The sequence below is a fragment of the Alligator mississippiensis genome, chromosome 3, assembly GCF_030867095.1.
Source record: "Alligator mississippiensis isolate rAllMis1 chromosome 3, rAllMis1, whole genome shotgun sequence".
Taxonomy (NCBI): Eukaryota; Metazoa; Chordata; order Crocodylia; family Alligatoridae; genus Alligator; species Alligator mississippiensis.
In genome coordinates, this window is record NC_081826.1 from 260,310,178 (window position 1) to 260,326,698 (window position 16,521).

The window sequence follows — 16,521 nt, forward strand, 5'->3', positions numbered from 1 at the left end:
GCTGGCCAGAGCTGCACTTGTGCCAGGCATGAGCGCTCTGACCTCGCTGCCTGCTGTTGCTGCCAGGCAGCAGGGCTGCACGCCATGGCGGGGAGGGAGTGTGTGGGGGTCTCTACACCCCCACACTTTGCCCAGCTGAGCTCCACACTCCCACTGCCCCTCTGGGGGGAGGATGAGAAGGGGGAAGAGTTCACCTCAGCATGGAACAGAGTCTCCCCCTGCTCTGGGAAAGGGGGAAAGGAGTGAAGGGGGAAGAGTCCTTCTCTGGGGCTGGGCAGCATCCCATAGAGCCCCACCTCCAACCTCCCCAGCCCACAGCAATGGGGGAGAAGCAGGGGGAAGAGTTCCCCTCTGGAGCCTGGAAGCCTCACAGAGCCCCCCTCCCTACCCCACCACAAGGGAAGGGGCAGGGGGGAGGAGGAGGGTGAAGAGTCCCTGCAGCACCAAACAGGGCCCCCTTCCTGGCCCCGCAGCAGTGGGGGAGAGGGAGGAGGGGGAAGATTTCCCTTCTGGGACTTGGCAGCCTTGTGTGCTGGGATTGTTCCCGCTGTCAGGGAGCTGCTGGGGGTGGGCCTGCTGGGGCCTCGCCATGCCCCACCTCCTCACCTCAGCTTTGCTGTGGAAGGGAGGGCTGCTCTAGTGCCCCCTGGCTTGTGGCTTGAGCCACTGCCGGTATGTGCCTGCCTTTCCTGAACAAAAGGGAATGTCTATCCACTTGTAAACTGATTCACTCTCTGCAGGTTAGACTAACCTGCAAAGATTGAACCAATTCAGGCTCAGGCTTCTTGAATGTCTGTCCGCAGCCTCTGAAAGCAGTTTATGTGCACTGAGCTTTTGTTGTGTTATAGGTTTAAACCAGTTTCTGATCACTTATACTGTACCAGAGTGTATGTAATTTCTGTCTCCAATTTAAACATACTTAATGATAATTTTTTCATTTAAATCAATCAGAGATTCAGAAAAATCTGTGCAAATTTGTTTCTTGTGGGATGTTTGTTAGTGTATACCTGCAGGTGAGATCTAAACTAACTTAGGAAGTTTCTAAACACCTAAGAGGCCTGGCTTATGGAATGACTTCAAGCAAAATTAAAACGAATTCTAATTTCTAAACAAAAATACACCTGAAACCATCAAACCCCAATTTTGGCACCTCCATACTTTAAAAATGGGCTGAGGAAAAAAAAAAAAAAAAACTTAAAAAAACCCAAGGTTCTGAACTTTGTCACGTGCTGAATGCCTTAAATAAAGGAGGAGGCAGAAACATCCAGCAAATAACTGGATTTTCACATTCCCCCAAGCCCACTTGCTAAGTTTTTCACAGAGGCCTATCCATGGCTTTTGAATTTATAGCGAAGGTTTGAGAAGTCTGGCAGGTCCCAAAAGATAGAAAAATAAATATTGATAAAAGCATTCACTTTCTCTCACTCCATATGCACACACAAAAGATGTCAGATTACTGAATAAAAAACATCCTAGAAATTTATAAAGGCATTATTTTTAAAAAAGAAGAGAAAGAGAGACTCTTAAATTTTATAGAAAAATAAACAAAAGCATTCTACCATGAGCTACAACAGACTGGTGGGAAGAAAGCATAAGAATGAAGGATCCAAGAAGAATTGTGCCATACCATTCTAATGAGAGAAAAACAATCTAAGGTGTTGCTTTAACATGCTGAGAAAAGGGATGAGACGCACATGAAAGGGATAGCAAGCTTCTCTTCTACATAGATTCATATTCATAAATGATTTGGAAAGGGGGGGTAAATAGATGGCTAAACTTGGATGCCACCCTGTTATCCAGCATGTTAAAAACCAAACTTAACTGTTAAGAACTGCAAAAGGTGTTGTATATCTGAGTGAATGGGCAAGTGGCAAATACATGTAGGAAACAATAACCTTAGATGCACATACCCAACAAATAGAGGGGCAAGGGACAGTTTAGGCAGGCCCTGCATAAATACTCTTCCCCTTGGCATCCACTCTATGCCACTATCAGGTACAGAATGGTGGGCTAGATCAGTGGTTCTCAACTCGGGGTCTGCAAGCAGTTTTCAGAGGATCTGCCTGGCTTGGGGAGGAGCCATCTGAACTTCCTGGGGCAGAGGCAAGTGCCAAGGAAGAGGTGGGGCAGGGCAGCGGCAGGGGTGGGCCCACGCCGCTCCATCCCACAGCCTCCATCTTGTAGCCAATGTTGTGGTCAGGTGGGTGAGGCTCCGTGCTGCTGCTCAGGTAAGTGGGGACCCAGGGCTGCCCCCCACCAAGTCCTGTTTGCTGCACCCAGGACCATGCATGCCGGGGTGGGGACCCTCAGGAAGAAAAAGGTTGAGAACCCCAAGGCTACATGAACCTCTGGTCTGACCCAGTATGGCAGCTCTTATACTGTTATTGTACATCCTTAAAATCAGAGCATCTGAGTGCCTTTCAGTATTTTAAACAGTGCTTAACAGTTTTCAAATGCAACTCACTCTGTTAAAACTATTCCCAAGAAGTAAATCACATAGGTAACATATTGCAAATGCAATGTACTGTTTTCCTCAGGAAGAGTTAGGTTTGTTCCTTTTGTTTAATGCAGGGGCAGGCAATTATTTAGGGTGGAGGGCCACTTTACTTAGTTTCGGCAAGCCATTGAGGACTGCATGACTGGCAGCTAGGGGCAGATAAACCTATTCATTTTCTAAATTTTTTAGGGTCCCCGCGGGCCAGATAGAATGGCCTGGCAGGCTGCATCCAGCCCACGGATTGCATTTTGTCCACCCTTGGTATAATGTATGTACAGAAGACAAAATAAAAAGTGTATATTACAGTTAGAGCAATATGTGGCAATGGTCCTTAGTTTCTAGAACATTCCTCCCCATCCCTTCACTGTTGTAAGATCCTTAAAATCTATGTGATGTCAGACCTCAGACACTTTCCCAGATAAAGTATATAACCATAATCTACACTTAATCCTGCAAGTAGGGAATCACAAAAATTAAGCTTCTTGGTCGTGGGAACTAGAGTTGCAGTTTTGATGTTATCTCAAAACATAATGATCATTACCCAGCAGACCCCGTCTATATAAAAACAGAATGATACCTCTGGCTGGCAGTGCCCCCCCGCAAGTATATTTTCAGGGACAAGAAATGTGCACTTGCAACAAGGCAATGACATTCTGTCTTGAGCCCAAAACTTCTACCCAAGAGGGCTACATACTGGGTAACATGGAAGATGACCTTACTCTGCACTCACTTAAAATCTGTTGATGATATGTAACCAGTCAACATGGCAATCAACTTGTTTCTATTTTGTACAGAAAGCAACCAAAAAGCAGTTCCATGCATATTAAGAATCCCTTCATAACTGGTAGTTAAACAAAGTAACATCTGCAGGGACTTAATGAACAAGAGAGCTAAATGCTCTAGTCTCAAGTTAACAAGTGTTCCTTCAGTTCCAAAACTGGAGTTTAGATCAGTATCCACTATCTATGGGTGCCTATATACATGGAGCGAGGCTGGTCCAATGAGCTGTAATTACAGCGTGTTGGAGCAGACTTTATTAATCGAGTCTGCTGGAGCATGATAATTACCGTGCTCCAGCAGACTCCAGCATCTTATATATTAGCATCCCCGCCATTTTTCAGTGCAGGGAAGCTGATACACAAGACGCTCTGGGCACTTTAATTAGAGAAGCTCTTGGAGCCGCTCTAATTAAAGTGCACCTCCACCCTCCATACAGAGCACGTGTATAAACGCCTTATGTCTTTGGGGCTCATGCGTGTCTGACACTGCACAAGCTTTAACTTTTCAGTTATCCCATATAGTATTATTTTTGATGGAAAAAAAAAATCTCCCAAAGCACGAGGAAAATAGAAAGCAGCATGAGGGGAATACTTTACTAAATATGAATCTTTAAATAATCACACGTCAATAAAAATCAAGTAACTCAAGTCACTTAGAGCTGTCTGCATTCTGGCTTGGTGGAAGCTGTGAAAACAAAGGGTCTGTTTTCCTTTGTTTGCAAAAAATGGGCTAATAAATCAGTTATTGAATTATTTTTCTCAGATGTTCAGCATATTTAAATTCATAATTACCTATATTTTTTGGGAAAAGTGTCCCTTTTAGGAAGCTTCTGAGCAAGTATTAATTGCAAAGTGAAAATAAGAATTCAAAATACAGGTTGTACAGCTTATTTTCATGATACAGGATGACAGAAAAATGAAAAGAAAAGAATTAGAGGTTTACCTTTTCTAGCTTTTTAGCCTCAATGTGTCGCAGCACCTGTTCCCTCCAATCATGAGGGACTTTACTTTTTCCTGGAGGATCTAATAACGAATGTTCAGAATTAACCCTTGGGTTTGATCTTTTTGAGGGACTAGTCCTTGAATAATTGAAGTCACTAACTGACATAGTTCTCTCTGGTATTTCAGTCACTGAAGGGCGAGCACTTTGAGGCCTGGATACATTTGGACCATCAATGCTATAGGTTCTTGCAGAAAGAGGCCTCTGTTGACCAGACAGCATTGTTGGAGCTCTTCCTATTGAATGCAAATCTCTATAGGTTAAGTAGTCCCCTTCAGGAATCTGGTTACGTCTTGGGGGTCCAGTTTCACCCACGTTCACAGAAGCTGAGGAGGATACACTGCTTTGTCTCTGAAGAGTATTTCTGGATGCTCCTGGAAGAAGTCTATCACCTGGGGGAATGGCCCACATTTCTATATGCCTTCCACCCATATGCCTTTGATGAATGTTATATGCAGCACTGGCTCGAACATTATTATGATTGGAGAAATTCATGTTGGCAGAATGTTTTATGTAATTAGAGGTTTCTGTGCTGTCTGACCTAGGGAGACGTTGAGGAGGTAAGCTGCCTTGTTCTACTTGAGTATTTTGTTTTTGGGGCCACAAGGTATCTTTGGCTGTTGCACTGCTACTATACTGGATGTTATACTGAGGCACACTGAACATCTGCGCGCCACTTGCCACTGGTCCTCTAACTACATTAGCACCTTCAGGATTGTGATTTGAATCAAACTTGAACACAGTTTTTGTACAAGAAACTAAATCAGATGACGACGATGATCCTGGAAATATCTGCAAAGGCTGGTCGTAAAGAAGAGTGGCAGACTTGCTTCGGACTATATTTTTGCCATCTGTGCTAGCAGATGCCGATTTTATCACTGAGTTTGGCTGCTGGGATTCACTGTTATTAACAATATCACATATTTTTAGAGCACCAGTGTCCATATTGGTGATGCTGTGAGATTTTACCACTTGGCCACTTCGCTGTGGAGACAGATCTTCAGTGCTCTTTGAAAGAGGTATCTCAGTAGAAGGATCAGTATCAACTGTAGTGCTTCTTTTAAATTCATCCTGCCCTAGAGGCTGTGATGCTTCCTCAGAATGTCCGTTCACCTTATTCACAGGATATTTATTTCCATTTTCCAAGAACTCAGTTTTTTCTTTCATGTTATTGTTTAAAAAGCCCTTTACTGACACTGTTTCCTGTGGTTTTACTCTTTCCACAGCATGCAGTTGCACTGTATCTTCACTAGACGATTTATTGATATTCATATTTATTTGGTCTAGCTTGTGAGATTCCTCAGTGGCTGTGTTTAGATCAACACCTTTTTCTATTAGAACTAATCTCTCTTCAATACTTAAATCATATTCAGTCATATTTATAATCTTCTCTTGTACACTGATTTTTTCTTCTGCTAGAATGCTTAATTCACCTCCATTTTGCAAAAGGTTATTCAAATTTTCATCTTCTTGCCTAAAAAAAGAAAGAAAAAAAAGAAAAAGCATTTTGAAAAAAGTATCAAGAGCATTAACCCATTTTATAAAAATTTGCTTCAGAGATCTTGTGCATCATGGTGAACATAAATAGGAGGTTCTTAAATGGCATCATGAAAGTATTCTGTAGATATATTAGAAAAATAGAAGTTCAAAGGATCCAATTATTGTTCCTTAATATTAACACCACAGAAGCTGTTTCTTGCATATTAAAATTTACTTTAAAATATATAAGATAATCCAAGTTCTTTTGTGATACATTTCAGGAGTCCCATTTTATTAGTTTTTGAAACATGAAAGTATCTTAAATTATTTAATCAATGAAAATAAAAGATCCAGACTGGTCAATAACAACAATTTTATCCCAAAATTCAAGCAAAAAGTTTCCTTGTTATATCTCTTCAAATATCTGTTTAGTACTATACACTGTTTTACAAACCTGACTTTGGAAATTACAGCAGTGTGTGTTACTTTTTCTGGAGAACACAGTGAAGTGTCTTGGCTACTGTCCGTATTTAGAGAAACTGAATCTGACATTCGAGAAGGAGAAGAACAGTTGCTGTTATTCTGATTGCTGTTCTGGGTGGCTTCATCTGATAAGGAATCTGCATCTTTAGAGTCATCTAAAATAAAATGTTTTTGTTTAGTTATGCACATATTGAACTTCTTTAAAAATCACCAGACAGACTCTCCCTATTCCTGAAGGAGGATGTTTGTACCTGAAAGCTTGCAAAGAGCAGGTTTTCCAACTATTTAGTTGGTCTAATAAAAGATACCACACCTACATCCAAAGAACCTCGTCTGCTTAAAAATCACCAAGTATTCTTGTACAGTATAATGCTCTCACCAAAAAAAGTCTAATGTCTTCATACTCTCTTAAACAGGCTTGTAGCTACCATATGAAGTTCCTCTGCAAAGTTCATTTTGGTTTGTATAACTTACAGGAATGTATTTTTGGCAATGGCTCCCATTTTTTAAAGAAAAACTGGGTAAGTCTATGCAGCACTTGTCTAACACTAAAATGTAGCTTGCTACTGTTTTCTGGGTTTATTGGTCATGCATCAATCCTACATTATAAAATATTTTGCAAGAAACATCTATCAAGTTAAGTTTCTATTTTTATAGAATGAATCAACTGCATGTACTACTCAAGCCTCATTAGCTTTTTTCAGCTTCATATAACATGAAACTGCAATTTGGAAAGACACAAAATTGATGTTTTCTAACATTATATAGATGCTAAACTGCTAAAAAAATTTTTTGGAAAAATAAGAATCTTTGGAAACTACTGGGATGTGCTCCAGATACATTCAAGTTCTGCTGAACAAATTTTCTAAATATAGCAACAAAAGAGGAACAATGGTTTTATGCCTAATTGTAAACCAATACTTTTCTAGTGCCTTCAAAACTATGCAGGGCCAAATTTAAGTTATATACACCTTGCACATGCTTGTTCTTGCATAACGTCTGCATACAGGCTTCTAATGATTGTGTAAAAAACATGATTTGCATGCATGGGGCAAAGGAGCCACGTCCATGTACACATAAAAAGAAGTCCTGCATACATAAATCAGGTGTAGGCAAGTATAAATACACTATCTTATACTACACTGAAAGTGTGGCTTCAAGTGGTTAATTTGGGTAACAAAAGGAAATTTGTCAAGCTGTTGTTCAGATCTTTGGATGAAAAAACAGAGAGTTTGCCCACGAGCAAGCACTTTTAGCTCAGTGCATCACCCAGCCATCAGAGCCTTTAAGAATATAATAGTTAATTATCAAGCTCCTCTTTCCTTTCCACATTCTTTCACATGTGGATCCAGAGCAAGACGAAGCCATGCCACTATCCCTCTATGGTCCTGAGCACCTCATCTCTTTACAAAGAGTATCCAAAATGCTTTGTATCTAAAAGGAAATGAACTTGATAGGTATTGGAGAATGTCAAGAACAGAAAGAGCTGCCTTTCCTTTTTCCTACCTTTCATATTTAGTGTCCCCAAAATCTGGGTCTGCCATTCCAAAATGGTTACCCTTGCTAGAAAAATCATCATCCAGAGAACCAGATTTGACTTTCAAAACCTGAAATTTCCTTTTGAAAGGAAAAGAGTGAACAAAGTGGCTTTGGAAACAACAGCTGCTTGCTTTATTACGCTTTACTGTGCTTTACTGGAAAACCCTGTGCTTTACTGGAAAAAGCAGAGCATTACTTCAACCCGGCTCCGGAGCATCTGTATAGATCAGGTGTTTGAGTGGGGCTTTTTGGTGCTTTCATCTAAAGCCGAGTCAATTAGCTAATTAGATAAAAGCACCAAAAAAGCCCCACTAAAGCGCCTGATCTATACAGACACTGGATGCAAGCTAGGTCCATCTAACGTGATGCACTGGGCTCAGTGTGGGAGCACATGGAGTGTAAAGTGCCATTTTTGGTTTATGTGGGATTTTGTTTTGTTTTGTTAACATCTGCAAGCAGGCAGTTACTAAACCAAATCTGCATGAAAAGCTTGAGAAGTAGCATCTCCCCAGGATAAGGCTGGGGGGTAAGGACTCAGGTAACTGGCACTAAAACAAAAACAAGAGAAACACCACAGCAAAAAAATCAATGTTGGGGTAGGATTTGCTTGGAACAAGCAAACTTCTCTGCTTGGTTTGCTTGCAACTGTATCGAAGTCTTTCCAAAATGAGTAGCTTCAACAGCAGAAAAGCCTGCTTTTATTGAGCTGAAAGTAAGAATTAAAAGGATATAAATTCAGCCAGCAAGACCACTTGCCCTTCTCTCTGACTTCTTACGTGAGTTTTAGCATAAGGAAGTGCTTTTTTCCATACTTGCATTGTTTGTCACAAGAACTTATCTACCTTCTTCTTTGTACTGGATGGTAAAGATGCTTTTGTTAAATTCCATCTTTAGGTAGTTTAATTTTAATTTATTTCACAAAAATGGATACCTACCATTTTAGTCACAGAGAAATGTGCAGAACCATAAAAACAGTATGATTGTTTTTGTCTGTTCTGTATTCTTACCTTTTTTGCTATTGGCAAGCGCTACTACTTTTGGTTGGTTAATAGAGGTTTCTATCAATGGTGGGCGCATTTCTGCTATTTTCATCTCTTCATCAGATGAAAGGTCTTCCGACTCCTGCAAACAGAACAGAAACAAAAAGAACCCCAAATTTATACAGTATTCTGAAGAGGTTTGTTGAAAGAAAGTTAAGTGCAGCTATATAATGGGTCATCCTGCAGAAAGCCCAGGGAAAGCAGATATTACAAATCATAGTATTGAATGCTTGCCTCCCATGTTAGTTGGATATTTCATTTCTAGCTGACATTAACTGAATTTAGTTACTTGAACCGTGTAGCAGTGCTAATTTCAGGAAGTGGCACATGTGGACCTACCCTGAAAAGATTCCCAAGAGTTGCTCCCAAATTCCCCTAGTCTGGAAGAACCTACCTTGATTAATCTGGTATCTTCCATACCAGTGGGTCTGTCCCCCATTCCACCACTGGTCAGGATACATGACTCTCAGTTTTACAGTAGTATGTTAACACTCTGGATGTTAAATAATAAATGCTTTCAATTTTGTTGATTTTAAAGGACTGCTTTAAGATTTGGGAATATGAGGCAAAGGCGTGATTCCCAACTACTACAGATTTTTTGCTCACTGTTCTTTTTTTAAGTGGAAGAAATTCAAGACTATCAAGGACAAGGAGTGAAATCACACTGAAGTCAGTGGGAGCTTTAGCATTGACTACAAAATGTTCTTTATCCATAAATAAAATAGTGAGGCCACTATAAAAAGGAATAGCCCAAAAACTAAACAAATCTCTCATCCTAGGGAGAAACCACAGATAGAAATTTCCAGGCTGAATGGTTTTTTACTTGGATTTTTTTTCCCCTTGGGTTTGGGAAATCTAACCTGCAGGATTTTGTTGGAAGTTATAGGGGCAACTCATTTTCCTTAACAAAGTCTAACTAATAGCTCTGTTCCACATTTCCTCAGGGTGTAGCAAGGAAGGATAATACCCTATTGTGAGAGTAACTGATGATTTACTGCCCCACCCCCTCCCTCTGCACCCAAAACAGAAATGCACTTCAATGTAGTTGGGACAGTCAGTCTATCAGCTGTCTTTATCACATTCCCCTTTCCCCCTGGATTTTAATACTACACTAGATAACTTATTTGCATACAACAATTCAATGCCTCAATTCAGACAGAACTAAGCTAAACCTACTGAAGCTCCAAGAATCAATAGAAAATAAGGAATTTAATACATCATCTGTTTGAGCCTCTGGGAGCTGCTGTCTCCTTCTGTTACTGGCATACTACCTGCTTTGGACAGTTGCTGCTGTGATTGCTAAACAACCAACACGTTTCTCTAATATTAGGTCTGTGGATATTTTCTAAGGAAAATTTCAAAAAATAACAACATTTCTAGAAACCACTTCAGTGTCTTGTCAGAATGAGGGACATGCTAGTGGGAAAGTAGAGAGCTGACTAATTCCCAAGGGTGGCTCCAGCAAAGATATGATATATATTTTGAACTGTTTAAATAACTGGGCTTTATCACATTTAAATCAGATTTTATCCTCCCCCATCCCAATTCAATTAGTTTCACATGAAATGCACAAAAATAAAAACACATTTAAAAACTCTTATATCTGAGAAAAACTATGTTACGTTGTTAAAAAGCAGGTACATGTTTCACAGCACTACAGGTTAGACATTTTCTGCTACTGTCAATTTAATTTTCCATTACTAGCTTTCAGAGGAAGAAATTTGATAAGACACTAACAAAGCTCTGACTGCTGGGTTGTGCATCACAATGCTGTACCTCAAGCATGTCTTCATGGTTGACTATTGTTTTTATGTTCTTCAAGGTTTTAACATGCGCAGTCATCGGTGAATTTCCAGTGTTGTGCTCAGCTTCTGGTTCAGTGGGCTTCTGCACACAGTTTCCCATAGAATATTGCTTTCTGTCTTCTGTTTTGCCCTTTGCCGGAGCAGCTTCTGAAGTCTACAGCAGTTAAAAACAAAAGATTAGCAGGGAAACAACCATGAACAGTTTATACATTTAATGTGGGTTTTTTAAATTAGAACTAGCAGTTTATATCTTGGGAAAACTATGCACTGACCAGCTCAAGGTCTAAAATACTTTCAACTCTGAAGCAAATGCAAAAACAAACAAACACTATCTTGGCTTCATTTTCTTATCCAATTGTAACACTTATTTTCTATAGGCTTATTTTATTACTGTCCTTTTGGGGCTAAGACACCATTAGGTGTGGCAGCATTGGGGCTAAGACACCATTAGGTGTGGCAGCATGTATTGGCCAGGCTACTCTCAAACACATCTCACCTCCCCACTTAAACACTCTAAAACCAGAAATACGCATGTGAAGATGCTCCACAGTGTCTCTCTGTAGTGGCTTTCAAAACACTGGCCTCTAGCACGTTTACAAGGCTGTAGATGGATGCCCTGGAGCATCTTCACTAACGTATTTCCAGGTTGGGAGTGAAAAAAGTAAAAAATGGTACAACCAGAGCACACTGAATACATGCCTAAAATTACGATCTGAAATGTTGGACAAGGAAACAGGTAAACTGACACACACAAGCAGCTATCAACAATGTTCTTCCACTTCACTACCCATCTAATTCAACATGCATCTACCAAAAATAATCTACTACATACCTCCCTAATGTTGCCTTTCTAACTCCTCCTATAAACACTGTGGTCAGAAAGGGGAAAATCCAAGTCCTCTGAGCTCCAACTTAAGGATGAGCAGGCAACAGATGCCTAGAGGTTCTGGAGATAACTTTATGGGGATCAAATTCTAATTGTGATATGCCCAACTTCTATTGGGCTGAGTGCTCCCTAGACTCAGAGGGCAACAGCCACAAACCAACCATTTGGCTGGCTCTTTAAAATGCTACATATCAAAAGTTCTGTTCTTTAATTTGAAATTTTTCTCATTGAAATATTTTAAGAAAAAACGCTGAATTAGAAGGATTAAGTCTATGTCTCAGAACTTTTGAATTTCTGCTAAAACTGGAAGAAGATATTGATTCTAACCTTTACACCCATGTCTTTTACCGAAACTTGCTGGCCTTCTTTGTTTGACTCTCTGCCAACATCTTCAGCAGTTTCTTCATCTTTCAGTCTATGCACAATTGTTTGAACTGTTTTGACCATATTCTTCAGTTCATCAGGATATGGTGTTGGATACCTCTTCAGATTACCCTCCTTTGTAACCATGGAAACAAACAACAATTAAAACAAATATTAAATAGGGTTTGAGTTGGACATAAAGCAATTTTAAGAAGTGCTGGACACCTATTTAGCCATTTGAGCATATTTAAATAAATGCTGGAATGCTGAAGCTGAATGTCCCAGCTCCCAAAAGCACAACTTTATTGTGTTACTGCAGCAATTGGCAACCATTTTGTAGCAGTGGGACAAAATTACCCAGTTTGGGTCTGAGCTCTAGGACCTGGCAGCTGCTGCCACCACTGTTTCTACTTGCTATCCAGCTGTGGTATGGCTGAAGACCCTGTTGTCAATACTCTCCACTGATCCAACTGCATCGTGTAGGCAAAACCCCTCACCATATGACTGTGGTGAGGCTCAGGCAAAGCCCCCTGGGTCTGCGGACTGGAGCCAATAAGTCTATGGGCTAAATCTGGCTGCCAATCCCTGATGTACTGCCTAGAAGCATGCCCAATCCTGCCTCTTTAAATGGTAGCATACATTTAAAGGAAGCCACAGAGGCAGCACTTAATTAGCTGATTGCTAATCAATGCAGACAGAGTTCTGCAGCCAGAGCTGCAGAAAAGAGAGGAAGAGACAGAAAAAGGAATGACAATTTAAAACAGAGTTGAGAATACTGACCCTGGGTGGTGCCTCTCTTTCATCTTTGTCTTCATCACATTCAAATGCCACTTGGGCTCGCTGTTTTCTCTGTTCCTCCCACAAGGAGGGATTGAAACTTTCATTATCTGATATGAACATAACTTAAAAAAAAAGTAGTAGTAAATATAAGACACATTAAATCCCATGAAAAACTTTTTTTATTAGGGGCAGGTTTATGCCTTTGCACCTATTTGTGAACATAAATGACTAGCAGTGACTGAAAATGAAGGCCAGCTACACAGTGAGTTACTGCATTATGTACTTGCTAGTATTCTGCTAACAGTGACAATTTCAGCCTTAATCTAAACAGGAAAGAAAAACTACCAAGCACCATATTTCAGTCTGAGCACTCTCACAGCTGTAACTCTCCTGAGCAGCCAACTGTAAAAATTATGCAGCCCCATTTTGCAGTATGGTCTACTACAAACTGATATGGAAATGCTAAATAGATTTCACTTAAATTGTTCATTACTGGAGCTGTACAAGCCTTATCTGTCAAACACCTGCACCATGCAAGTTTCTTTAAAAAGGAAAAAAAGAAAAACCTAAGTTTAAGGTAGGCATATTGCTAAGCAGGGGTTATGCAAATTATGAACAGAGCTTTACAAAGTCTCCCATTATTGCTAGGGAGAAGAAAACAACATTTAGATTATGTTATTACTGCTACTCATTGTAGCATGGTTTAAATGACAGACATTGCACATGGAAATTATTATATTAACACATCATTCTGTACTACAAAAATCCCCTGCATTCATGAACAACTCATGTCCCTAGGGGCTGGGGGAGCACAGCGAGCTCCCGCAGGTGGCGGTGGTGAGGGCATGGCGGCAGTGAGTAGGGAGCTCCCGCAGGCAGCCGCAGTAGTGTTGGCAGCCAGGGTGCACCCCCTATGCATCGCCAATGCCTGCATTCTTCCTTTTCTTTCATGTCCTTGTGACAAAGTACTTAGTAGAATTCACAAATTTGCTGGAATCTGACAGGCCACGCCATAAGCACTTCTGCTATGGCCTCAAACTTGTGAAGTCTGGGCTGCCAACCATGCACCTTAGCACCCTACACCACCCCAGCCCTCCCCCGCATTCTTACATATCACAACAACAGCGAAGAGGTTTGTACATATAGACTAAAACTATTTCTCACGGTTGTTATGCTAGCAACAATGTCTAAATTAAATGACATTCCAAAGAGTTCCATGTATTAAAGGCACATTTTTAAACAAAAAGGCAACCTTCTGACATTTCAGGAAGGCTAACTTTGAACAAGAATTCAACTGATCTTATCTAAATTTTAAGTACATTATTACATAAACATTTCCCTCCCCCACTAAATTAACCTTTTGAATTCAACATACTTTTTTTAAAAACTTTCTATTTTTGATGTTGATCCCAGTCAAAGAGAAGTCTCTTGTGAACTCCTCTGAGCTAAACCACAGAATATTACATAGACCGTTCCTATTTGAAAAAAAGTGCATGCCCTTTGAATCGAGCTTAACATCACTAGCAAAAGACTTGCCAAACAGGCAGAAGTGGGAAAAAAAGGATCCTAATACAGACAGAATCAATGCCATTTTTACATTTATTTTAGTAATAAATGTATAGTCACAGACAGGCGAATCCAGAGGGGTGCAGTGCCACAGCTGCACCCACCTTCTTTACTATACTGCAGGAGCAGGGACTATTTTTACTTAAGGTCCAAAATCAGGTAATCCCCACCTCCTACCCTTTCCCCCTCCATTCTCAGCACATCCCCTTCCCTGCCTGCCCATTGCTGCTGTCCCCAGCTGGTCAGGGTGAGAGAGGTTCCAGAGTCACTCTTGTCCTGCTCCAGCCAGGAACAGCAGCAGCAATGGCAGCAGCGGGTGGGTTCCTTGTCCCTGCCAGTCCCCTGGTGTTCCCTGCCAGCCCAGGAGCAGGCCCAGGACAAGTAAACCTATCTGTTGCCACCACTGCCACTTCCTGCTGAGCCCAGCACCAACGGTTCTGGAACCCCCTTTCCACAAGTCTTTCCAATCACAAATCTCCCAATTCATTTCACAGCGGAGAGGGCTTCAGGGCAGCTGCAGCCAGACTCAGCAGGGAGCAGCAGTGGCAGTGCAGGGAGGGTTCTCCACCTTGCACTTGCTGGCTTGCAGGGAACACCCGGGGACACCAGGCAAGGAAGAGAAACCTGCCTACTACTGCACCCTCCTAAGCCTGGCTGGAGCAGGGTAGAAATGGCTCTGGAGCCCTCCCTCCCCACCAGGACAACAGCAGAAGGGGCAGGGGATGCAATGTGATGCTGAGCACATGGTGGGGAAGGCATGGGGTGGCAAAGCATAGGATTCTTATCTGATTTGGGGACTGCTGTTGCCACAATACGGTCCGTCTGCCCAAAGACTGGGGGAAGCTGGGAGCAAGGAGTGGCAGGGACCTTGGCAAGTAGCCCAACCTGGGCTATTGCATAGGCATCCCTACCTGTTTTGGGTCTCTGGCTAACAAGCTCTGCCACAGCAAGTTAACCAGCTGTTTTCCTGATTGGAAGTTCTCAGTCTCCCCATTTATTCCCACCTGTGGCAGCAGCTTCCAGGCCAGCCAACAGTTTGACCCAGTCTGCTCCAGCACTCCCAGCTCCAGCACTCTCTGGCTTCCCAAGTTCCTGACCCTGGTTTTGGCTTGTTTCTATACTCTGACCTTAAATGTCCCTGTGCATCTGCTTCTTGCCCCAGCCTCCTGTTCTCAGACTTTGTCCTCTGGACTGTCCCATTAATTTGGTAACTCAGCAGCTGATCCCCAGAGCCTGACCCTGGCAATTTGGCACCTGAATTCTGACCCAGCCCATGGCATCCTTTGGTGGCCTATGCATTGGGCCAGACCACCTATAGCCTGAGATCCCGTAAAGAGTAGAGCTGCCACTGCAATGCCAGTCACTGCTCCTGCACCTCCTTCACAAAATCCTGCATCACATGGTCACAGAATACAGTAAGGGCTTTGAAGGCTCTAAACATGACTACTAATATAGAGCAAATGGGTTTGTTGAGTAGGAAGTTGCCATTTTTAGTCACTTTTCTGACTGCTACTCTTTAATGTAAGCAGACACTTGCACACTGAAACATACAATTTTGCCACCAAAATGTTAATTGCCACAAATATTTCCTCAATTTTTAATATGCAATATCCACTGTTGCAAATTCTCATGACTACCTTAAGTCTCATAGTAAGTGGTCATTTTACCACTCTACCTGTTGAAAGGAGCAGTATGGCATAATATAAAAATTAAGTTTCTAGTCTTAATGCTAGAGAACAGCTGGAGCATAAACAAAAAAGATTCAGAATTAAGCAAAACAAATACGAAAAATCTAATTTTCTTTTATTTTTTAGAAAAAAAATTCTTTTGATTTTTAAGTAGGGGTGTAGGTTGTAGCCATGTTGGTCTCAGGACATAGGCAGACAAGGTTCCTTGGGTGAATTTGATATCTTTTATTAGACGAACCCAAATAGTTGGAAAATAGTTATTAAGCAAGCTTTCGAGTTCAAAAACCCTTCGTCAGGCTAAGGAAGTTTCAGCAGTTGGTGTGTGCTCTTCCTGGATGGAATGAAAAGTAAACAAGCCAGAGGCTGGGCTGGGCTGGGGAGTCAGTTGCCAGGCAGATTGTTATGTATCAAAAATCCAATGTCTATGTTTAGTTCATGATCTCTAGTATCCAGCAGGTTGATGAAATGGAGCTCATAGGCTCGTCTCTGGGAAGTGTTGTGTAAGTTTCCCTTGAGGATCAGGACTGAGAGATTAGAGGGAGAGTGGCCCTCCTGTGAGAAATGTGCCCCCACCGGTAATTGGGTATTTCTGTCTTTGATAGATTTCCAGTGTGCG

General features: G+C 41.5%; 1 protein-coding gene across 7 annotated transcripts in view; it reads right to left on the reverse strand.

Annotated features, from left to right (window-relative positions):
• ERBIN (erbb2 interacting protein) overlaps positions 1-16,521 on the reverse strand; it is a 203,181-nt gene that overhangs the window by 27,329 nt on the left and 159,331 nt on the right. For all 7 annotated transcript variants that reach the window (XM_059725128.1, XM_059725123.1, XM_059725126.1 and 4 more), the window contains 6 exons: positions 12,652-12,773; positions 11,836-12,006; positions 10,594-10,776; positions 8,785-8,899; positions 6,210-6,393; positions 4,220-5,750 (listed from right to left, as the gene is read on the reverse strand). In XM_059725128.1, the coding sequence (XP_059581111.1) occupies positions 4,220-5,750; positions 6,210-6,393; positions 8,785-8,899; positions 10,594-10,776; positions 11,836-12,006; positions 12,652-12,773 (2,306 nt within the window). The remainder of the gene's footprint in view (positions 1-4,219; positions 5,751-6,209; positions 6,394-8,784; positions 8,900-10,593; positions 10,777-11,835; positions 12,007-12,651; positions 12,774-16,521) is intronic.